The sequence below is a fragment of the Leucopleurus acutus genome, assembly GCF_964270905.1.
Source record: "Leucopleurus acutus genome assembly, chromosome: 14".
Taxonomy (NCBI): domain Eukaryota; kingdom Metazoa; phylum Chordata; class Mammalia; order Artiodactyla; family Delphinidae; genus Leucopleurus; species Leucopleurus acutus.
In genome coordinates, this window is record NC_139156.1 from 77165165 (window position 1) to 77187913 (window position 22749).

Genomic DNA, 22749 nt, shown 5'->3' on the forward strand with positions numbered 1-22749 from the left:
CTATCTCCTGATGTTGTAAACGTTAAGAAAAACAAAAACTGGGCGGTTAGTAACAGGACTATGGTACCTACCAAACTCCAGGATATACTGGTGGGCTTCGTCCACATAGCGAATGAGTTGCTGAAGGAAACTATAGGCAAATCGTTTCTCAATAGAAGGAGTGTCCAATTCCAGGTCCTTGAATCCTCTAGAAAAGCAAAAAGGAAAAATGGAAACCAACATCTACAAAGACTGTTAGAAGGTAAGGTAAAAACGAAATATATTTTGTTAAATACCTATATAGAGAGAAGCATATTTAACATTTTACATATAGCAATATATAGATGGGTATAGATACACACACACAGATACGGATAAATTTGCAAGGTTAGCTAATATTCTTGTAGGTAAAAACAAAAAAGATTTAATTTATAAAAAATACTTTGCACCTGATATAAAACTGTACTAAATAACTATTACTATGTAATAAAATGTTGCATTTAGAAAAATAGAGTGTCATTTTTGCCTAGGGATTTTGCCTAAATGATGGATGGGGACTTGACATAAGAAGTGTAAGGAACCCAGTTATGTGGCACAACAGCTAAGGGCATTAATGTTTCTGACACGTATATTTTGAACATACTAAACAGTAGCTCTAAGATTTAAAGAGATCACTGAGTTCATTTTCAGCCTTAAATCTGATAGGGATATTTAAATATTCAGTCTTATAACGAGAACGTGTAACTGGAGTAGGTGTGTTTTTACCTGGAGACAGCATAGCCATTGATCTGCAGGAACTTGAGGATGTCCTGTGCTTTTTCCCTATCCTTGGCTTTCTCTTTGGCCGTCAGTGTATCATAGGGTACCAGCAGGGGATGGTTTCCACCTCCTAAGAGGATGTCAAGACAGGAACACAGCAGAGTAATTAGAAAATAATGTGAAATGAGATACGGCTGCATGTATAATAGGACTGCACTACAGAACTTCTGGTGTCCTCCACTTATACACAGGATATATAGGACTCATATAAGACTTCCCTCTCTCGTGCCTTTAATGCTCCAATTAATTTAGGAAACCTGTTCAAAAAAGACTGTGCTTATGCCTTCTAAGAGGCAATTAAAACATGAACATACAGGCATTTGTAATTTCAAATGCCAATGACATCTGCAGTCACACAAGAAAGGAAAAGAAGCTGTGTTCTCCTCTCCACTGGAACTCCAAATGCAGAGTGTATTTATGCACCAGAACATGCACAGCTGGATCCAGTGAAATTACAAGGCACGTTTCGGGCAATATGCTTCCTTTGCCACCACACAGAGAGAAGAGAAAAAAGTGTCTTAAATATGGAATTTTTACTCTGCCTCCCAGATCAGAGAGTACTTTATGGTCACATCTTTCTAAATATACAAAACCCATACTTAGACTGCAGGTACAAGTTGATTGCTCTTAAATATCTACTAAAGTAACATATGTACTTGATTCAGAATTTTGGCAAGAACCTAGGTTTCTACTATACCTCTTCTGGTAAGAAATACTAAAAGCATTCTTTGAGATTTGAAAATTCTGGGAAGCATTTAAACTTAAAAAAAACTGAAAAAAGAAAACAATTTATAAAATTATAAATTTTATAAAATTTTTTGTAAAAATTATAAAAATTTCAAAAAATGCACTGGTAATTCCAGATGTTAAGATTTGATACAGGGAATGCTATTAAAGCAGCAGCAACATGCATAGCATAGTATGTCCCAAATTTAAAGTTTAAAAAAAACACATATAGGAATATATTTTATGCGGGATGCTGAAATTCCTTGAAATATACAACTGCTAAGGGAACACCAGAAAAAACCAACTATTTTGTTTGAATTATGATGACAACATAGAGACTATTAAATCCCTGTCCGATGGGGTTAAGCCAGGAGCTCCCCAAACAATCATAAATATTGAATCGGTCCCACACAAGAAATAAGCAGACAAAAAGACAAAGGAGAAAATGCCATGCTCTCCTAGAGCTTGCTTTGACTGAGAGCGCCATCTACAGAAATGCAATCACGCACTGAACCTTCTGACCATTAGGTGACACTATACACCACAAATGCAAAGGGAGAGTCGGGAACTACCACGTTAACACGAAGCATATTAAGAAGCCATCAGTAATTTTACAGTATGATACAGTTATTAATGTAATATAATACACTTGTCAGTAGAATACAATTCTCATGTGATACTAAGAAACATTTTGTGGACAGCAAGAAGGATATAGAACCAACTACTAAGCCCACTGAGAACAAATTTGACTTCTATCATAATCACAGATAGAATTTAAAAGCATTTTTTTATGAAAAAATTTATGAAGCAAACATTTAATTTAATCATGCTGCGGTCATAACCTATTTAGAAATTCCACTATTGCATGTAGTTCGTTATTCCTAGAGAAACTGGCAACTTAATTTGTAATCCACAATGCTCTGCGGGGGGGAGGTCAGACACTAATAGGTTACTTTGGGAAGGGTGAGGGGCAAGGGGGGGGTGGGGAAGAGGGAAAGAGAGAGAGAGAGAGAGAGAATGAATAAAGCCTAAACTTTAAAAATCCTAAGAACACAAAGTACGCTCTGACTCTAAAACCCTTCAGAACTAGAAAGGGTGGGTTCTTTGAAGTCAGCCAACAGACTGGAAATGATGTCCTTTGCTGTGCCACTCAGCTAATGGCAGTGTGACTACCTTGATCTTGCCTATTTACAACATGAGTATAGATTCTATGAGGAAGGGAGGTAAAGAAACGAGCTAAACCTGAGAGGTGAATAAATACGCAGGAATTCCTAGGACTCTGCCTCAAACATACTGCCTGGCTTGTGTACTCATGCGTGCTAAAGGGTGAAAATTGTGTTGACACCAGCACTGTCCTTAGTGACAGATCATTGCAGCCCAAAATATGTGGTAGTGGGGAAAGAAGAAGAAAAAGAAATGCTAGTTCTTTACATTTTTCACTAATTGGGGAGCATGGATAATATTTCTTGGACTCTCACTCCTTTTTTCTATTCATGACATACTCCTTAAACTGCCTGATTTCCCCCAAACTCCGCTAGCGTCTTAAAGCAGATTGGGAAGGCACTGAGGAACAGACAACCTGGGTGAGCAAAAGAGGAAATTTTCTCCCGGTTTTTCTAAAGCAGATTCATCTTCTGCACATAGATGTAGGGATGATAAAAGAGCCCTGAGCCCTGGATGGGGCTGAAACAAAAGTGGGCAGGTTTGGCACTGACTCTCTTAGTTGTCCAAGTGTCTAAATGACTAAATGGCTATTTCAAGTCATTTCCTTATTCCTGACTTCCTGGCTTCTCTCTTCTCTCCTGCTGTTTCTCTTTCCTACTGTTTTTCAATGTCTCTCTCTCTCAAACACACACACACACACACACACACACACACACACACACACACACACACACACACACACACCCATAGGTACTAAGACATGCAGTAGGTGACAGGCCTCTCCCACACTCCCACCCATATCGTCTTGGAAGCAGAAGCAGAGTTCTCAGGACACAAGTTGGCTGTCAAAGTCTCCAGGAGAGGGAGCACGTTGGAGAGAAGACACCTGTAGCTTCCGTCCTAAAACTGTCCACAGTCTCAAGCCTTTCTGGTTCCACGAATCACTTCTCCTTCCTTTAGCCCCAATAACTTAAAAGCCAAGATCCAGTGCCATATATTTCAATACCTTTCCTGTTGGCCTGCTGTTTTAGTGCCAAACAACTCCGTTTCTCCTTTGAAAGGGTGGCCTTCATGGGGTAAGAATACTAAGTTCACCACCTCACCTTTCAGCCTCTGCTCCAACTATGCTTGTCTCCCCCCTACACAGTATGAATTTGGACCAGTACAAGCTGGATGCAGAGATACAGATGCCTCATTTATGAGTGATGTGCTTCAAAGAAAACACTGACTGTAGGACACCCAATGGCTGGCCCAGAAATTAAAGGATGATGATTTTCTAGCATACTTATTAGAAGTGAGTACTAAGATAGCCGCTTATTACTTTTAGTTGTAACCAAACCATAGTGATTGAAACACACTTAGAAAACAAAACTGATTTTTTTTCATGTAATCTGCTCATGGAACAAATAGTCATTTTGTTAACTAGTTATGTGGACAATGCTCCTTCAATAACCTAAGTGAAAATTCTATAACTCTGTAACTCAGTTACCTATCCATCCTTCCATCCATCCATCAGCCAATCGAACAACTGATCATTCATTTTACAAACACTGATGGAATGTTTCTAGAAAAACAGGTCTAGCCCTGAGCCAAATTCTTGAATAGGCAATTTTGGTACATGGAATCCTTTTTGTTCATTTCTATGCCCAATTCTAATCTGTTTTACTCGGTTTCCTAGTGCTTGGCTGCCTGGTACCACCCTCCAATATCACAGCTATTCCTTTCATTACGAAATATCTCCACCTCCCAAAATGATCTCCTTCTCTATTCTTACCTGTATCAATAAATAAGAAATAGAGAGCTTCCTGGTGTCCAGAGCTGTACAATAAGGATGACAAAAGTAATCAAAATTGTGGCCCTGAACCTGAACTATATTCTCATCGGGGGAAAGAGACCCACATAGGAAGTAACTAAAGAAAACACACACACACACATTATAAACAATATGTGTATAATCTACAGCTAATGCTGCTGATTCATTCAGCTAATACTGAATAAATAACAATGAAAGAGATCATCAGATGCATTAAACTGAAGAAAATATTTATGCAAATATCATATATTTATATTAAGAAATATACTTTTCTCAATAAACTAAGAAAAGATTTGAGAAATGACTAAGAGAATACTAGGTTGTTTCAGTATTTAATAAAAACAGCAGAAAAGAGCAAAGCAAAAGAATATGAGGGGGCGGAGTCAAGACGGCATCCTAGGAGGACGCAGAACTCGCGTCTCCGCACAACTAGGGCATCTACCAGGCCCCAGTGGGGGACCACGGTCACCTGAGGGGACGGGAGGAACCCCCAGCGACCGGGTAGGACGCGGGGTGCGGGGGGAGTGAAGGGGGAGGAGAAGTGGCGGCGGGACGGGACTGGCGTCCCTGAGGGGAAGGGATCCCAGGCCCGAAGGGGGAAATTGGGGAACCACTGGGAGGGCAGAGGATCAAAAGGGAGCGTGGCCAGGTTTCCCCTGCCCACTTGGGCCCCCAGGAACCTGCTGAGATGCCCGGGCCTGATCCTCTGCCCACCGAGGCCCCCTACAGCCACGTGGGTCCTGAGGGAGTGGGAGGTGGGGAAGGGGGAGCAAAAGTAAAGGCCAGACCTCCGGGACCGGCACCCCTGAAGGGTGGCTGGCACCCCAGTGGCTACGGGGGAGACCCTGGGGGAGACAGTGGGGGAGGGGCACGAAGGAACGGAGGGGAACGGGGGGCCAGCGCTTTCGCTGTCCACCTAGGCACCCGGGAGGCTGCTGGGACCTAATCCTCTGCCCTCGGAGCCTCCCTCCTGCTGCTCAGAGCCCAAGCCCCGCCCCTACACTGCCACCCAGGGCCCCACCTCTGTACTCGGAGACCCCCTCCAACGTGCTGGCCCTAAACTCCACCCACACACCCTCACTCAGGGCCCTACCTCCAAACTCCAGAACTGCGCACTCCGGAGACCCTCCTTTCCACATGCTGCCTCTCCACTTCTGCGCAGGTCCTAAGCAGAGGCCCCGGCCCACCCAAAACCCCGCCCCTGCCTAAGTTCCACCCACTGCCTAAACCCCATCCCTATGGCCAAGGCTTTTTTGGTTTTTTCCTCTTTCAGACTGGGGTTCTGCTTTACCTGGTTGATCCACTGTTGTTGATTCCTTTATATTTTTATTTTTCCCAATAAATCTTTTATTTTTCTAATTTTATTTTATTCTTTATACTTTGTTAGTGATCTCTCCTTTTGGTGTGTTGCCACCACCCCCCCAACCTGTTTTTTTTCTGTTCTGGTTTTATTTTACCTGGCTGCAGTTGTTTCAATTATAGTTTTATTTTTCCTAATATACTTTTTATCTTCCTAATTTTATTTTGTTTTTTCTTCTTTGGTATTTTACTGCTCCTTTTCTTCTTTCTTTCTTCCTTTTCTGTTTTTTTTTTTTTTTACTGCACCACGAAGCTTGCGGGATTTTGGTTCCCAGGCCGGAGGTTGGGTCCAAACTCCTGTGGTGGGAACTCCGAGTCCAAACCACTGGACTAACAGAGAACCTCAGACTCCAGGGAATATCAATCAGAGTGAGGCCTCCTGGAGGTCCTCATCTCAGCACCAAGACCTGGCTCTGTCTAAATGCCTGCAAATTCCAGTGCTGGATATCTCAGGCCAAACAACCAGTAAGACAGGAATACAGCACCACCCATCAAAAAAAAAAAAAAAAGGAAATGAAAAGAAAAATATGTTACAGACAAAGGAGCAAAGTAAAAACCTACAAGACCAAATAAATGAAGACAAAATAGGCAACCTACCTAGAAAAGAATTCAGAGTAATGATAGGAAAGATGATCCCAAAACTCGGAAATAGAATGGAGAAAATAAACATTTAACAGGATCTAGAAGAACTAAAGAGCAAACAAACGGTGATGAACAACAAATTACTGAAATTAAAAATACTCTAGAAGGAATCAATAACAGAATAGCCGAGGCAGAAGACCAGATAAGTGAGCTGGAAGATAAAATGGTGGAAATAACTACTGCAGAGCAGAATAAAGAAAAAAGAATGAAAAGAACTGAGGACAGTCTCAGAGACCTCTGGAACAACATTAAATGCACCAACATTCAAATTATAGGGGTCCCAGGAGAAGAAGAGAAAAAGAAACGGTCTGAGAAAATATTTGAAGAGATTATAGTCAAAAACTTCCCTAACATGGGAAAGGAAATAGTCAATCAAGTCCAGGAAGCACAGAGAGTCCCATACAGGATAAACCCAAAGAGAAACATGCTGAGACACATATTAATCGAACTATCAAAAATTAAATACAAAGAAAACATACTAAAGGCAGCAAGGGAAAAGCAACAAATAACATGCAAGGGAATCCCCATAAGGTTAACGGCTGATCTTTCAACAGAAACCCTGCAAGTCAGAAGGGAGTGGGAGGACATATTTAAAGTGAGGAAAGGGAAAAACCTACAACCAAGATGACTCTACCCAGCAAGGATCTCATTCAGACTCAACAGAGAAATTAAAACCTTTACAGATAAGCAAAAGTTAAGAGAATTCAGCACCACCAAACCAGCTTCACAACAAATGCTAAAGGAACTTCTCTAGACAGGAAACAGAAGAGAAGGAAAAGACCTACAATAACAAACCCCAAACAATTAAGAAAATGGTAACAGGAACATACATATCAATACCTACCTTAAATGTAAATGGATTAAATGCTCCAGCCAAAAGACAAAGACTGGCTGAATGGATAAAAAAAAAAAGACCTGTACATATGCTGTTTAAAAGAGACCCATTTCAGACCTAGGGACACATACAGGCTGAAAGGGAGGGAATGGAAAAAGATATTCCATGCAAATGGAAATCAAAAGAAAGCTGGAGTAGCAGTTCTCATATCAGACAAAATACTTTAAAATAAAGACTATTACAAGAGACAAAGAAGGACACTACGTAATGATCAAGGGATCGATCCAGGAAGAAGATATAACAATTGTTAAATATTTATGCACCCAACATAGGAGCACTTCAATACATAAGGCAAATGCTAACAGCCATAAAAGGGGAAATCGACAGTAACACAATCATAGACGGGGACTTTAACACCCCACCTTCACCAATGGACAGATCATCCAAAATGAAAATAAATATGGAAACACAAGCTTTAAATGATACATGAAACAAGATGGACTTAACTGATATTTATAGGACATTCCATCCAAAAACAATAGAATACACTTTCTTTTCAAGGGCCCATGGAACTTTCTACGGGATATATCACATCTTGGGTCACAAATCAAGCCTTGGTAAATTTAAGAAAATTGAAATCGTATCAAGTATCTTTTCCAACCACAACGCTATGAGACTAGATATCAATTATAGGAAAAAAACTGTAAAAATACAAACACATGGGAGCTAAACAATACACTACTAAAAAATCAAGAGATCACTGAAGAAATCAAAGAGGAAATCAAAAAATACCTAGAAACAAATGACAATGAAAACAAGATGACCCAAAACCTATGGGATGCAGCAAGAGCAGTTCTAAGAGGGAAGTTTACAGCAATACAATCCTACCTCAAGATACAAGAAAAGTCTCTAATAAACAACCTAACCTTACCCCTAAAGCAGTTAGAGAAAGAAAAACAAAAAAACCCCAAAGTTAGCAGAAGGAAAGAAGTCATAAAGATCAGATCAGAAATAAATGAAAAAGAAATGAAGGAAACAATAGCAAAGATCAATAAAACTGAAAGCTGGTTCTATGAGAAGATAAACAAAATTGATAAACCATTAGTCAGACCCACCAAGAAAAAAAGGGAGAAGACTCAAATCAAGAGAATTAGAAATGAAAAAGGAGAAGTTACAACAGACACCACAGAAATACAAAGCATCCTAAGAGACTACTACAAGCAACTCTATGCCAGTAAAATGGACAACCTGGAAGAAATGGACAAATTCTTAGGAAGGCACAACCTTCCGAGACTGAACCGGGAAGAAATAGAAAATATAAACAGACCAATCACAAGCACTGAAATCGAAACTGTGATTAAAAATCTTCCAAAAAACGAAAGCCCAGGGCAAGATGGCTTCACAGGCGAATTCTATCAAACATTTAGAGAAGAGCTAACACCTATCCTTCTCAAACTCTTCCAAAATATAGCAGAGGGAGAAACACTCCCAAATTCATTCTACAAGGCCACCATCACCCTGACGCCAAAACCAGACAAAGATGTCACAAAATAAGAGAATGACAGGCCAATAGCTCTGATGAACACAGATGTAAAAATCCTCAACAAAATACTAGCAAAGAGAATTCAACATCACATTAAAAGGATCATACACCATCATCAAGTGGGGTTTATCCCAGGAATGCAAGGATTCTTCACTGTACGCAAATCAATCAATGTGATACACCGTATTAACAAACTGAAGGATAAAAACCACATAATAATCTCAATAGATGCACAAAAAGCTTTTGACAAAATTCAACACCCATTTATGATAAAAACTCTCCAGGAAGTAGGCATAGAGGGAACCTACCTCAATATAATAAAGGCCATATATGACAAACCCACAGCCAATATCATTCTCAATGGTGAAAAACTGAAACCATTTCCTCTAAGATCAGAACAAGACAAGGTTGCCCACTCTCACCACTCTCATTCAACATAGTTTTGGAAGTTTTAGCCACAGCAATCAGGGTAGAAAAAGAAATAAAAAGGAGTCCAAATTGGAAAAGAAGTAGTAAAACTGTCACTGTTTGCAGCTGACATGATACTATACATAGAGAATTCTAAAGATGCTACCAGAAAACTACTAGAGCTAATCAATGAATATGCAGAGTAGCAGGATACAAAATTAATGCACAGAAATCTCTTGCATTCCTATATGCTAATGCTGAAAAATTTGAAAGAGAAATTAAGGAAACACTCCCATTTACCACTGCAACAAAAAGAATAAAATACCTAGGAATAATCCTACCTTAAGAGACAAAAGACCTGTATGCAGAAAACTATAAGACGCTGATGAAAGAAATTAAAGATGATACAAATAGATGGAGAGATATACCATGTTCCTGGATTCGAAGAATCAACAATGTGAAAATGACTATACTACCCAAAGCAATCTACAGATTCAATGCAATCCCTATCAAACTACCGCTGGCATCTTCCACACAACTAGAACAAAAATTTTCACAATTTGTATGGAAACACAAAAGACCCTGAACAGCCAAAGCAATCTTGAGAAAGAAAAATGGAGCTGGAGGAATCAGGCTCCCTGATTTCAGACTATATTACAAAGCTACAGTCATCAAGACAGTATGGTACTGGCACAAAAATAGAAATATAGATCAATGGAATAGGACAGAAAACCAAGAGATAAACCCACACACATATGGTCACCTTATCTTTGATAACAGAGGCAAGAGCATAAATGGAGAAAAGACAGCCTCTTCAATAAATGGTGCTGGGAAAACTGGACAGCTACAGGTAAAAGAATGAAATTAGAACACTCCCTAATACCATACACAAAAATAAACTCAAAATGGATTAAAGACCTAAATGTAAGGCCAGGCAGTATAAAACTCTTAGAGGAAAACAGAGCAGAACACTCTATGACATAAATCACAGCAAGATCCTTTTTGACCCGCCTCCTACAGAAATGGAAATAAAAACAAAAATAAACAAATGGGACCTAATGAAACTTAAAAGCTTTTGCACAGCAAAGGAAACGATAAACAAGATGAAAAGACAGAAAGAGAAAAACAAATGCCATATGGTAACACATATATATGGAATCTAAAAAAAAAGGTTCTAAAGAAGCTAAGGGAAGGACAGGAATAAAGACACAGATGTAGAGAATGGACTTGAGGACATGGGGAGGGGGAAGGGTAAGCTGGGACGAGTTGAGAGAGTAGCACTGACATATACACACTACCAAATGTAAAATAGATAGCTAGTGGGAAGCAGCTGCATGGCACAGGGAGATCAGCTCGGTGCTTTGCGACCACCTAGAGGGGTGGGATAACGAGGGTGGGAGGGAGATGCAGGAGGGAGAGGATATGAGGATGTATGTGTACATACAGCTGATTCACTTTGTTATACAGCAGAAACTAACACAACAATGTAAAGCAATTATACTCCAATAAAGATGTTAGAAAAAAAGAATGTAAGAGACAATAACATAACTGGACTGAACAAACCAAAGAGGCTGAGGATGGGAGATAGAATGAAATAAGAGAAATATTTAAGTTGGGGATAGAAGTCAGTGAGGGAGGTCTATGTAACTAATGGAACACCTCGGGTATTAGGATAAGAAATATAGTTATCTACATCCTAAAATGGGCAAGAGAGAGCCATCAAAATTCTGAGACATGAGGAAATATACACTAGCAATCAGGAAATTAGGAAATAACATTTCCACCTTGAAACTATTACAGCCATATTTGAACCATTCTAATAAAATAAAGCTGTAATGAGCTCTTATGCTGAAAAGACTATTTTATCCTTATCATACGTTCATGTACTCAAACTCTGATTGTTTTTTTTATAAGGATTTTTAGAAAATATTACCTTTGGACTCCAGTTCCAGTTTCTTTTTCTTTGCCCATATATTATGGTAGTTTTCAGCCATCATTTCTGCCATAGCCTTAAATGAACAAAATATTTAGCAACTAAGTTATACTCTAAAAGGATAGCAGAAAAAGATAACTTTGGCTTCCAATATGTAATACCAAAACACACTTTAAATTAATAAATCGTAGTGTGTTAGTGCTAAAACACATGTAAAAGATAATTGAGCACAGCTTTGTTATTTAGAATCTGAACTTCAGAGGATTCTAATGATCTGTGAATTTACAAACCAGCAGAGGTGATGTGATGGGAATGGTCATTGCTCTTTATAATGTTTAAAGATACATGTTTTGTTAATTTAATAATGAAACTTCAAACTAGCTACGGACTTTAAAAATATGTTTATTTACAAGTTCTTATGTTAATTTCTAAAGTTTTAAAAGATGATGTAAACCTTACTGAATGAACATTGAATGCAAAGAGCATCAGACAAGCAGTCTAGATCCATGTCTGTCCCAATCTAGGTCAGTCTGAGGTCTTGGACGAGTCTTGGCCTCTGTGGCCTTTGGGTTTTGACAAGATTACCTCCAAGATTCCTTTCATTTTTGATTTCCAAGTTTACTATGTCATGTTAATACATTCGTGCCAGAGCAATGACAAAGGGCAAGCCAAACAATTTAACAATCCATAGATTTTTTTATCTTTATATACTTATATCTCTTGGAATAATACTAACAATGCCAATATCATTGTCTGATCATTATATTGACCTGTTAACTTATGTTCCATGAAAACAAACTTTATCTTTTCACTCAATCAGGCAATTCAAAGTAGGTTCCTTAGTGACAAAGGAGACAGATAGAACTATGGTGGAGAAAGCAAAATGCCATCGGTTTCCCTGGATAAACAACTTATAATATATATTCTTTCATGCGTAATTAAAGTGATCCTTGAGCAGAGCATTATAAACTACTGATTTAGTCTCTTCTCACATGCAGCTATTTAATTATATTAGGACTTTTACATAGATGTGATCTTTAAAGAAAATATATTATCCTAGAAAAAGTTCTATCAAATTCTACAGCATTAAAAGCTTAGGGTACATCATCTATAAATTCCATGGACCTTCTATATGATCACTACATTCAAATAATTCATGTTGTAAAATACATGCAGGAAGTGTTACAGTATGCTTTTTAAAAATGAAATTTGCAGAATATTCTTAAAAGTACTTACATGCAGATCTCTGGATAGTGTAACATTGCTCATGTCAATGGCTCGGGGGCTATAACCATGGGCGGCATCTACAGAAACCTAGATAATTTGCAAAAAAATAGCCTCTCATTAAAAAACCCAGTAGAGAGAGATTTAAGAGACACTTTGGCAATATAAGGCAAACAAAATTCCAAATGTAACGTTTCCTCAGATAAAACTGGCAAGCAGCTACACAAATTGATTTTGCAAACATATCTAGCAGATTAAATTATATTTGGGTGGCTGACAAGTATTTATGATTGAATAATACATCCCAATACCTTAGGGATTGCCAGTCTGTAAAGCTAACGATCAGGATTCAACAAATTATGTAGTGAGTGCAAGATTCTGAAATATTACCCGAATCAAAGGATAATTGAATTCTTGAGTTTCTTACAAATTCTAATTGGCTGCAGTGAAATTTTCTTTTCCTCACACAAACGGTAGTTAATCAAAGAGGTCAGTATTTATAAATGTCTTTATGGGCCAAATAGATAAAATAAAGGCAACTTTTTAATTTTAAAAGCGCATCATATAGTACTCAGTGATTTGTAATGACATCCTCAATCACCAGAGGGTTTCCTTAATATCTAAATTTTGACATTTTAAGGATGAAATCTACAAAACAAAAAGACAGCCTACAGAATGGGAGAAAATATTTGCAAATGATGTGACTGACAAGGGATTAATTTCCAAAATATAAAAACGGCTCATACAGCTCAGTATCAAAAAAAAACCAACAAACACCCCAATCAAATAATGGGCAGAAGACGTAAATACACATTTCTCCAAAGAAGACATACAGATGGCCAACTGGCACATGCAAAGATGCTCAACATCGCTAATTATTAGAGGAATGCAAATCAAAACTACAATGAGGTGCCACCTCTCACTGGTCAGAATGGCCATCATTAAAAAGTCTACAAATAACAAATACTGGAGAGAGTCTGGAGAAAAGGGAACCAACCCTCTGACACTGTTGGTGGGAATGTACGTTGGTGCAGCCCCTATGGAAAACAGGATGGAGATTCCTCAAAAAACTAAAAATAGAGTTGCCATATGATCCAGCAATCCCACTCCTGGACATATACCCAAACAAAACTATGATTCAAAAAGACACATGCAGCCTCATGTTCACTGCAGCGCTATTCACATTAGCCAAGACATGGAAACAACCTAAGTGTCCATCGACAGATGAATGGATAAAGAAGATGTGGTACATATATACAATGGAACACTACTCGGCCATGAAAAAGAATGAATGCCATTTGCAGCAACATGGATGGACTTAGAGATGATCATACTAAGTAATTCAGAAAGAGAAAAACAAATACCATATGATATCACTCATATGTGGAATCTAAAATATGACACAAATGAACCTATCTAGGAAACAGAAACACACTCACAGACATAGAGAACAGACTTGTGGTTGCCAAGCGGGAGGGGGTTGGATGGAGTGGGAGTTTGGGATTAGCAGATGCAAACTATCATATACAGAATGGATAAACAACAAGGTCCTACTGTATAGCACAGGGAACTGTATCCTGTGATAAACCATAATGGAAAAGCCTATAAAAAGAATGTATATATACGTATAACTGAATCACTTTGCTGTACAGCAGAAATTAACACAACATAAATCAACTATACTTCATTTAAAAAGACAAGAATGAAACCTATCTTCCCATCAACTGCAAGAGGGTTTCACTTACTGTCAGGAATCTTACCTCATTCCACCCAACGGCATATTATGGGAAAGTATGCCACAGAAACGAACTCTGGTTCATGCTTATAAATCTGAAATTATGTTTGATATATTTCATAACTGTGTATATTCTCTTGTCAGACATGGATAAACAAAAAGCTAAATAAAAGGTACAATACACCTCAGATCTGTGCCCGTGAACCAAAGGGAGGCTATCATATGCTACCATTAATCATGTTCTCATGGGCTACACTCAACTCACTGGTCAGTGTTAACTGAATCTTGGCTTCTGTGTCAGTACTGAGCCTCTGCTGGGTACCATCCATAAGAGAATGTGGAATAAAAATCACAGTTTTTTCTCCCTTAAATACCCATGAAAGGAAATTGAGACTTAGAGAACTTAAGTGACTCGCCCAAGGTCACAGAGCTAAAATTCTGAGCAGGCAGGATTCCAACTCAGGCTGTCTGACTCCAGGCCCACTTCTCTCTCACTGTCACCTCTTTCCTTCAACATATCGCAGTATATTTCTTTCCCCAGCACAATACTGCCCCTGCCCTCTCTAATGTAATCAGTTTCCAAGTTGCCAAATTCAAAGTCCTCTTTGCAGCTACCATCAAACTGGTCCTTCTACGCTGGACATGACTAACCACCACTCAACCAGCCCCCTCGTTTCACGAAACCACCCACCTGGCTCTCCACTTCCCTCTCCGATCTCTTTGCCTCCTTCTCTGGCTCCTTTTCCATAAATGACCTCGAAATATTTGTGGCTTTCTGGGTTCCCTCTTCAATTGTTTCTTTCTTTATTCTAAATGCTTTCTTTAGGTGTCCCTATCCACATCTACTTTAAATATTTCATTTATCAACCATGTTTTATTAAACCAAAAATGAGTTGATCCAGCCTAGCATGGCTCTTCTGCTCTAGACTTACATTTTCAACTATTCATTACCATCTCCATCTGGGATTCTATACGTGTATTCATTTTCTACTGCTGCCATGATAAGCGACTGCCAGAAATGTAGTGCCTCAAAACATCACAAAGTTATGAGAACTCGGAAACAGGTCTCAATTAGCTAAATTCAAGGTGTCCACAGGGCTGTGTTCCTTTCTACAGGTTTTATCAAAGCACCTTTTCCCTGTCTTTCCCAGCTTCTAAAGGCCACCCGCATTTTTGACTCATGGCCCGTTCCTCCACCTTCAAGTCAGCTATACTACATCTCTCTGACCTTCCTTCTGTAGTCACGTCTCCTTTGTCCAAAGCCAGGAAAGCGTATCCACTTTTAAGGATCCTTGTGATTACGCTGGACCCACGAGTAATTCAGTAGACTCTCCCCCATCTCAAGATCATTAACCTTGATCACATGGGCAAACGTAATCTCATTGGCAAAGCCCCAGGAAATCAACCTTTCTACAGACAACAGTGATTGGGGATCATCTCTGGAGCCAGAATTCTGCCTAACACGACATCGAAAATCAAAAGCATATTCTCTCCTTGCCACCCACCCCCCAGCACTAACCTCACCTCACATATGCTACCCACCTGGTAGGCCAGTACAGACCCATGGCAACCCCCTCTGATTAGGGGGTTGATTGGGGGAGATTGAAGGCAGAAAGACAAACTCCGTAGGAGGATACTGAATGCGTTGCATGAAACAAAACAAAACATTAAATATCTGAATTAGAGCAAAGACAGTGGACATGGAGGGAAGCGGATGTATCCCAGAGATGTTTTGTAGTAGAAGAGCCAGAATTTTGTGACTTTTAAGTCATTATATCATGTAAATCGTAAACAGCAGAATCAAGTTTTTAAAGTAATTCTGTCTGACTCCAAAGCACTTGTCAACTTTCTTAAGACGGTCCCCAATGTTCTGGCCTGATTTGGCCCCTGAGACCTCTCTTCCCATCTCCTTGTCACTCATGAGCTCCAATCTCACTGGATTCCTCGCTTTCCCTCACACACGCCAGGCCACACTCTCATCTCAGAGCATGTGCACGACTTGCAACATCCTTCCCCCAAATAGGTCCAACTCCCTCCCTTCATTTCAATTTATCTCCTCCATGCAATCTGCTCTGATAACCCTGTATCATACTGCAACTCACCCCCAAAGGCTAACCAACTCCCCTGCTCTGCACTCGGAATCTGCCTTTCCATGCTACGTCTTCTCTTTCCATAATATTTATCACATTTTGATGTAGTATGTAGTTTACTTACATCTATTATTTACTTTCCCCGTTAACGTGTAAGCTCCATGAGAGCAGAGGTTTTTGTCTATTTTGTTCATAGACCTCTTTGAAAAGCTTAGGCTAGTACATGGAACACAGCAGGTGCTCAGTAAATAACTGTTAAAAGAATGAACGAATCATCCCTCTACCCTAGCCTGTGTTTTAGTTCAAGATAGGTAACACTTGCCAAATTTCATTCCCATCTTCCTCTCCTTCTCAGGTTATAAGCTTATTTTTTTAATTTGTTTAAATAATTTATACCCTACATGTGTAATAAAAACCAGATATAAGAAATTAAAGTTGGGAGGTAAATAAAGAATTACTGAGAACCTGTGGAATAGGACTGAAATTGTCAGAAATGTCCTCCTTTTCTGCTGAATTGAGTGACGACCAAGAAGTCAAAATCCACCAGTTTACTGCTCTACTCAGCATCTCCTCACTGATAATTATATCAGCATCTATACACTCTATTCTTTTTTTTTATTTTATTGAAGTACAGTTGACTTACAATGTTGTGTTAATTTCTGCTATACAGCAAAGTGGTTCAGTTATATACATATATATATATATATATATATTATTTTTCATACTCTTTTCCATTATGGTTTATCACAGGATATTGAATATGGTTCCCCGAGCTCTACAGTAGGACCTTGTCACCGATCCATCCTGTATGTAACAGTTTGCATCTGCTAATCCCAAACTCCCAATCAATCCCTCCCCGACGGCAACAAGTCTGTTCTCTATGTCTGTGCATCTGTTTCTGTTTCGTAGATAAGTTTATTTGTGTCATATATCAGATTCTACATATAAGTATACACTCTATTCTATCTCCTATCAAGTTATTGGCTTTGTCATTGTCCATATATTATCTTAATATGCACATTACAAAACCCTAATTGAGTGGCAAATTTCCTGAAATCATGATTCATGTAGTGTTCATGGTAAACAAAAGACATTAACAATGTTATTGAGCCATGTAAAAATAATAATGATCATAATTAGGTCTAACATTGAAATATACGCCTGTCACTCCTTTAAGTGATTTATAAGCATCACAACATGTAATTCTCACAATAACCTTTAAAATTAGATGCTCTCTTCTGTTTCATTTTAAAGAGGAGAAAACTGCAGCACAGGGAGGTTAAGCAGTTTGCCTGAGCTCACAAAAAAGCTATCTACTCCATGGTGCGGCCAGGATTTCAACCCAGACAGGCTGGGCCAGATCCGGCTGAGTTAAACACAGGCCGCTTCTGCCTCGCAGATGGAGTGCTGAGCCCCAGCGGAAGGAAGCTAAGAATATCAGCTCCAGAATCATGTCAACACGTGATCTCAATTCACCCAATTGCAGTCCTTACTATAAAGTGATGCCACCAAAAGTGTTCCTTAATTTATTCAAGAGTGTATCTATTACATAATAGAAAACATCTTTATAGTCACATGGGGAATCAGTACTGGAGAGAAGAAGAGACATTAAGAAGTTTGGCAAGACGATAACTGAAAAAGATGATAATACTGTTAGGTTAGTAATTAAGAAATGGCAAGCTATTTTAACATTTCAAATAATGTTGGATCATGCTTAAAGAATGTTTGTGTGAAAATAATGGCAAGGATTAAAAATTTGTTGCTCTCTGTTTCTGATGCTGATAGAAATATAGAAATATGCTTTCTTTTTTTTTAAACTACTGAAAGGTCAAAGTACTACAAACTCAAACACCCTCTTTTATTTACCTTTGAAGAAATGCTCTCTGGCATTAAAGATATATAAATAATAATGGTAATAATAAGAGTTACCATTTACTGAGGTAAACAGATTGAGTAACGTGCCCAGCAGTTTATATCTAGAAAGTGGTGGTCCCAGGATTGAAGCCCCAGTGGTCTACCTCCAGAGCTGTCCCTCTTAATCTGTACATCTGGCATACGCACCTCCTAATATTTTGAAATGACGTAGGAGATTTAACAATATATGTCATATGTCACACATGTCACTCTGAAAATCATTAAGACTTAAGAGATGATTATATGGGTATCAATTAATAGTTCTATTGAGGGCTTAATGGGAACTGAAAACTGCACTAGGAGCTAAGCAGGGTGCAAGGAAGAGCAGAAGTATATACACAACCTACACAATTATTTTTTAGCCATCTTGAGGAAAGTTTATTGAAATTCAGAAAAACATAACCATGATTTTCCTGGGGTTAAAACAAGGTAATCCTTTTCTGAAGATGGATTGGTTATAGCTTGTGAATTATAATTTACAGAGTCTGTAATCACTTCCGATGTTTTAGAATCAGTTTCTTAAATTTCGCGTTAACATTTTATATCTGACACGATCCAGTACCGTTTTGGAGTTTGTTATGTTTCATCATCGGTTACTGGTTTTTTTTTTTTCAGAGATGCTCGCAAAAGTATGAAATCTGTAAGTTATTTTAGTCTTCTGGTGAGCGTGGCTAAAACTGTGGGATGAACCTTTGCTTCTCTCCCTTTTCTGGTATTTTTGAAAAATTCTATGGATAAGACAGGCAGAGGCATACTCAGCAGTCTTCCCTACTTGCTCTGACAGCAGTGGCAGGAAAAGGCATGGCAAAGACAGCAACAAGAGAACGGAGTACCCCTTTCTGTTGCAGCCCTTCCCTTGCCCTCTCTGGGCTGTGCTCCAGCATGTTATATAGGCCCAGGTTTTCTGGCTAATAGACAGGTCTTTTTTTCTTGTCTGCCTCCTACCATTTCTACCCTTTATTGCTGGCCCACAGAATCGGCACCGTTATTGTTTCAAAGGGCATGTCCTCATTCAACATATACAATTTTAGATTAGAGCACATAATTTTTGCTATGAAGGGCAGTGGGAGAATCTATTTTATTTTTCCTGGCAGAGCTTAAAGTCACTTCCATTATGTAATAATTTCCTTATCTCCTATACAACTTACAGGGAAAAAAAAAAAGACATCATTCCATTCTCTGCACTCTGAGCATTCTGTACATACCACTAGCCTAAATCTTATTGTTGTGGTAGGTTTAACAAGACTGTCTCTAACACCAAATTGTGAGTCTTTAGGAGCAGAATTGGATCTTATTACCTTTGTATTCCTATCACCTAGTCCTCAGTTTGTGCTCAATATTTGTTCAAACAGATTAAAACAAAATGTGATTTAGTTAGAACTGTGCACATGCATGGTAACACTGTACAATATGCTTTACAGCTTCTATCTCCAGGGTACTTAAGAGAATATGATGTAAAACACGCCCAAATCAGAACTTAATCTATTTAACGGTACTATATGTCAAGTAGGAAGCATGGGAAGCACACGCTTTGAGTACCTTCATTTTCTTTTTTTCCAAAATGTCATCTGCATAAATGGCAATAATAAACACAATAGTTTGGTTAAACCAAAGGCAGTGGCCCAAGCAGTCTGGAAAAGGATGACGACAGGTTTAGCTCCCAGGAGAAATGAAAGGGCCAGGTGGTATCTGGTCCCCTCCTTGAACCCTAGGTTCTCAAGGTCAAGGCTGTCCTTATTCTGCCATCTTGAACACAGAAGCCCCAGAGCCAAGCCTTGTTAAGTTGACCCTTGACCTGATCCACTAGCGGCGTGCTCTTCGATTCCTGCGCTGCCTGTCTGGTTCATATCTTCCCTTCGCACGTGGACAGGTGCTCAAGCCCACTTGTATGGAGCATACGTGGGGTTTTAGATCTGGATCACTACTATCTGACCACCTCTCTAGCTCCTAAGAACCAACCTTCAGTTCTTACTGGTAAGGAGACAAAAGCTCTGTAGACAACCTTTTCGTGGATAAAGGAACATATTTTACATCCTTCATTAGCATAACTTTAAGACTTTATCATCGAGTACTCCTTTATATACTGTCAGAAGCACAACCTGGTACATAAACTCCAGTACTTTAACCAAGACCTAAACTCACTTAAATTAAAAGGAACAGAGTTTTCCCCCTTCTGAACTTTATGTTAGTCTTCAGAATTTTCAAGTTAGTTGTTTTGGAAAACACAGTAATTAAATGAAATATTCAAATTATTTTAAAATAACATAAACTGTGGATTCATCACTGTGATTCTTACCTGGCTTGTCTGGGAAATACGACGAGTCCGGTTATAAAGGGCCATGCTGTCTCCCTCCCGTGTCCTTTCAATTCTCCACCCCCAGGCCAGCATAGTTTTTAAAGATTCTTTGATTGGCCAGCGATAAATTTCTTTTTCCTAGAAAAAAATCAGAAAAGGGTGGGGTATTATGAACCTAAACAAAAATTTTAAATATTGAATGCTTTGTTCTGAAATACTCTGTCTTCACCTAAAATTTTTTGATTAGCATTGTTTATTTAAAAATAAAAAAGGAGAGTAAAAAGTCTGAAGAGCAGAGTGTGAGCTGAGACCTCGTTTGGCCAATGCTGCTAAGAGGGAGCCTATCTTATTATACAGCATGAGGCTAATTTCCTTTAGTTTCCCAGATTCTGATACTTCCGACAGAAACTAGAAAGGAGAAACACAGTTAGGAAGAAGTCCCAGATTATATGCCACGTGCCTGAAGCCGTTTATCTGCTTCTCCTGAAGCAGAGAAGGAACTTCCTCTGTAAGCACCAACCTAGAAAATCCTTTTCACTTCACTTTTCAAGACACTGCTTTCCCCTCAAAGAAGTAAAATATATGGAAACATAAATAATAAGCACATTACAATATATTACTTCATTATCCCTTATCAAAAAACTCTTAAGAATGAAAAGAATATTTTCTAAAGTTCTTGAAAATACAGGAGAGGAATAAAAATAAAAAAGAAACAGAAAAGTATGAAGTAGAGAAGAGAATAACCAATTAAATACTGACCGAAAATGGTACTACAGAGAAAAAAACAATACCTAAAAACTGGGACCTTTGAGAAAAGGTAAAAATAGTATATGTAAAATAGACGTGTTAATAAGAAATGTACATAACAAAGAAAAACGTCCCCCCCAAATTAAAACCATATAAACTTAAAAAATAAACACGTCACCTTTTCAGATAATAGTTTATATGGCTTCATTAATGGTTGAACTTTAGACGAGTCTGAATATATTTCTCCATAAATCCATCCGTTTGCCAACTAAAAAAAAAATCAAACTTGTTTTACATGCTTTAATTTTAGAGTGTAGGTGTACATGTGTTTAAGTGTGTACTTGATAAAGTAAATCTAAAATGAACCAAGATAAGGATTAAGGTTTGAACTTTATCCAGCATAAGTCAGTATAAAGAATTTCATCATAGTCAATATTATTTTGAGTAACCACTTGGAACAAATCTTTTTATCCAGAGATTAAATGCATCCAGTCTTCCTTAGACAGGTCCGTGATTATGTCAATAGCCCTCCCCTAGGAGGAGGCTAAAGGCTGCACGACCCCTATGATATTCATTTTGGCCCATCTTGGGACCCCAACCTGTGTGACGAATAAGTGGGAAACACTCATTTTAAACAGGAAAACTGGAGCAGCTGGCTTATTTGGAAGCCTCCCGGAATAATGCTACTTGTTTTGCTCACTCCTTTGTCCAATGACCTCTCAACACACTTGTTCCACGTGATTTTGCCCATATAATTTGGTGCATTCACTGTTTCCCTATATCATTTCATGTATGTCTATGGGATCCGGGTAACTAGGCTGAAATAGCTCAGGACTGCCTTCCTGTAAATCTCCTCTCCATCACCACCCCACCAGCTCAGTCTTTATAGAGGACAGATACTTCACTCTTACTGACTTACCTAGTAAATCGATTAAGTTACTGAACAAAGAAAGAGCCATACGCTTAACAAAACAAAAAGGGGGTTTCTTGGAAGGAGGGACCGGTTGGCCGAGGCAAAGACTGAAACCTAATATCAAGTTTAATAGGGTGGGGCTTCCCTGGTGGCGCAGTGGTGAAGAACCCGCCTGCCAATGCAGGAGACACGGGTTCGAGCCCTGGTCCGGGAAGATCCCACATGCTACAGAGCAACAAAGCCCGTGCGCCACAACCACTGAACCTGCGCTCTAGAGCCCGCGAGCCACAACTACTGAAGCCTGCGCGCCTAGAACCTGTGCTCCGCAACAAGAGAAGCCACCGCAATGAGAAGCCCGCATGCAGCAAGGAAGACCCAACACAGCCAAAAATAAATAAATAAAAATAAATAAATTTTAAAAAAAGAAAAAAAAGTTTAATAGGGTGATACTGAGTTGCCACATAACACAAGCAACCCTTGGAACCTTCGCTCTTTGATTTTCACTGCGCCAAATCAGTACATGCTTATTTTAGATTCCTGCTTCATCTCAACTTAATTTCTCTGACAACCCTATTTTAACCACCTTCTCTAAGTTTAAGTAGGCTTAAC

The 22749-nt window shown here is 38.9% G+C and overlaps 1 protein-coding gene across 2 annotated transcripts in view; it reads right to left on the bottom strand.

Moving 5' to 3' along the window:
• The window catches only part of RYR2 (ryanodine receptor 2), a gene marked incomplete at both ends in the record, with an annotated part of 711173 nt that overhangs the window by 152354 nt on the left and 536070 nt on the right, over positions 1-22749 (bottom strand). For both annotated transcript variants that reach the window (XM_082854592.1, XM_082854593.1), the window contains 6 exons: positions 72-187; positions 745-868; positions 11222-11297; positions 12458-12535; positions 20481-20618; positions 21406-21495. In XM_082854592.1, the coding sequence (XP_082710718.1) occupies positions 72-187; positions 745-868; positions 11222-11297; positions 12458-12535; positions 20481-20618; positions 21406-21495 (622 nt within the window). The remainder of the gene's footprint in view (positions 1-71; positions 188-744; positions 869-11221; positions 11298-12457; positions 12536-20480; positions 20619-21405; positions 21496-22749) is intronic.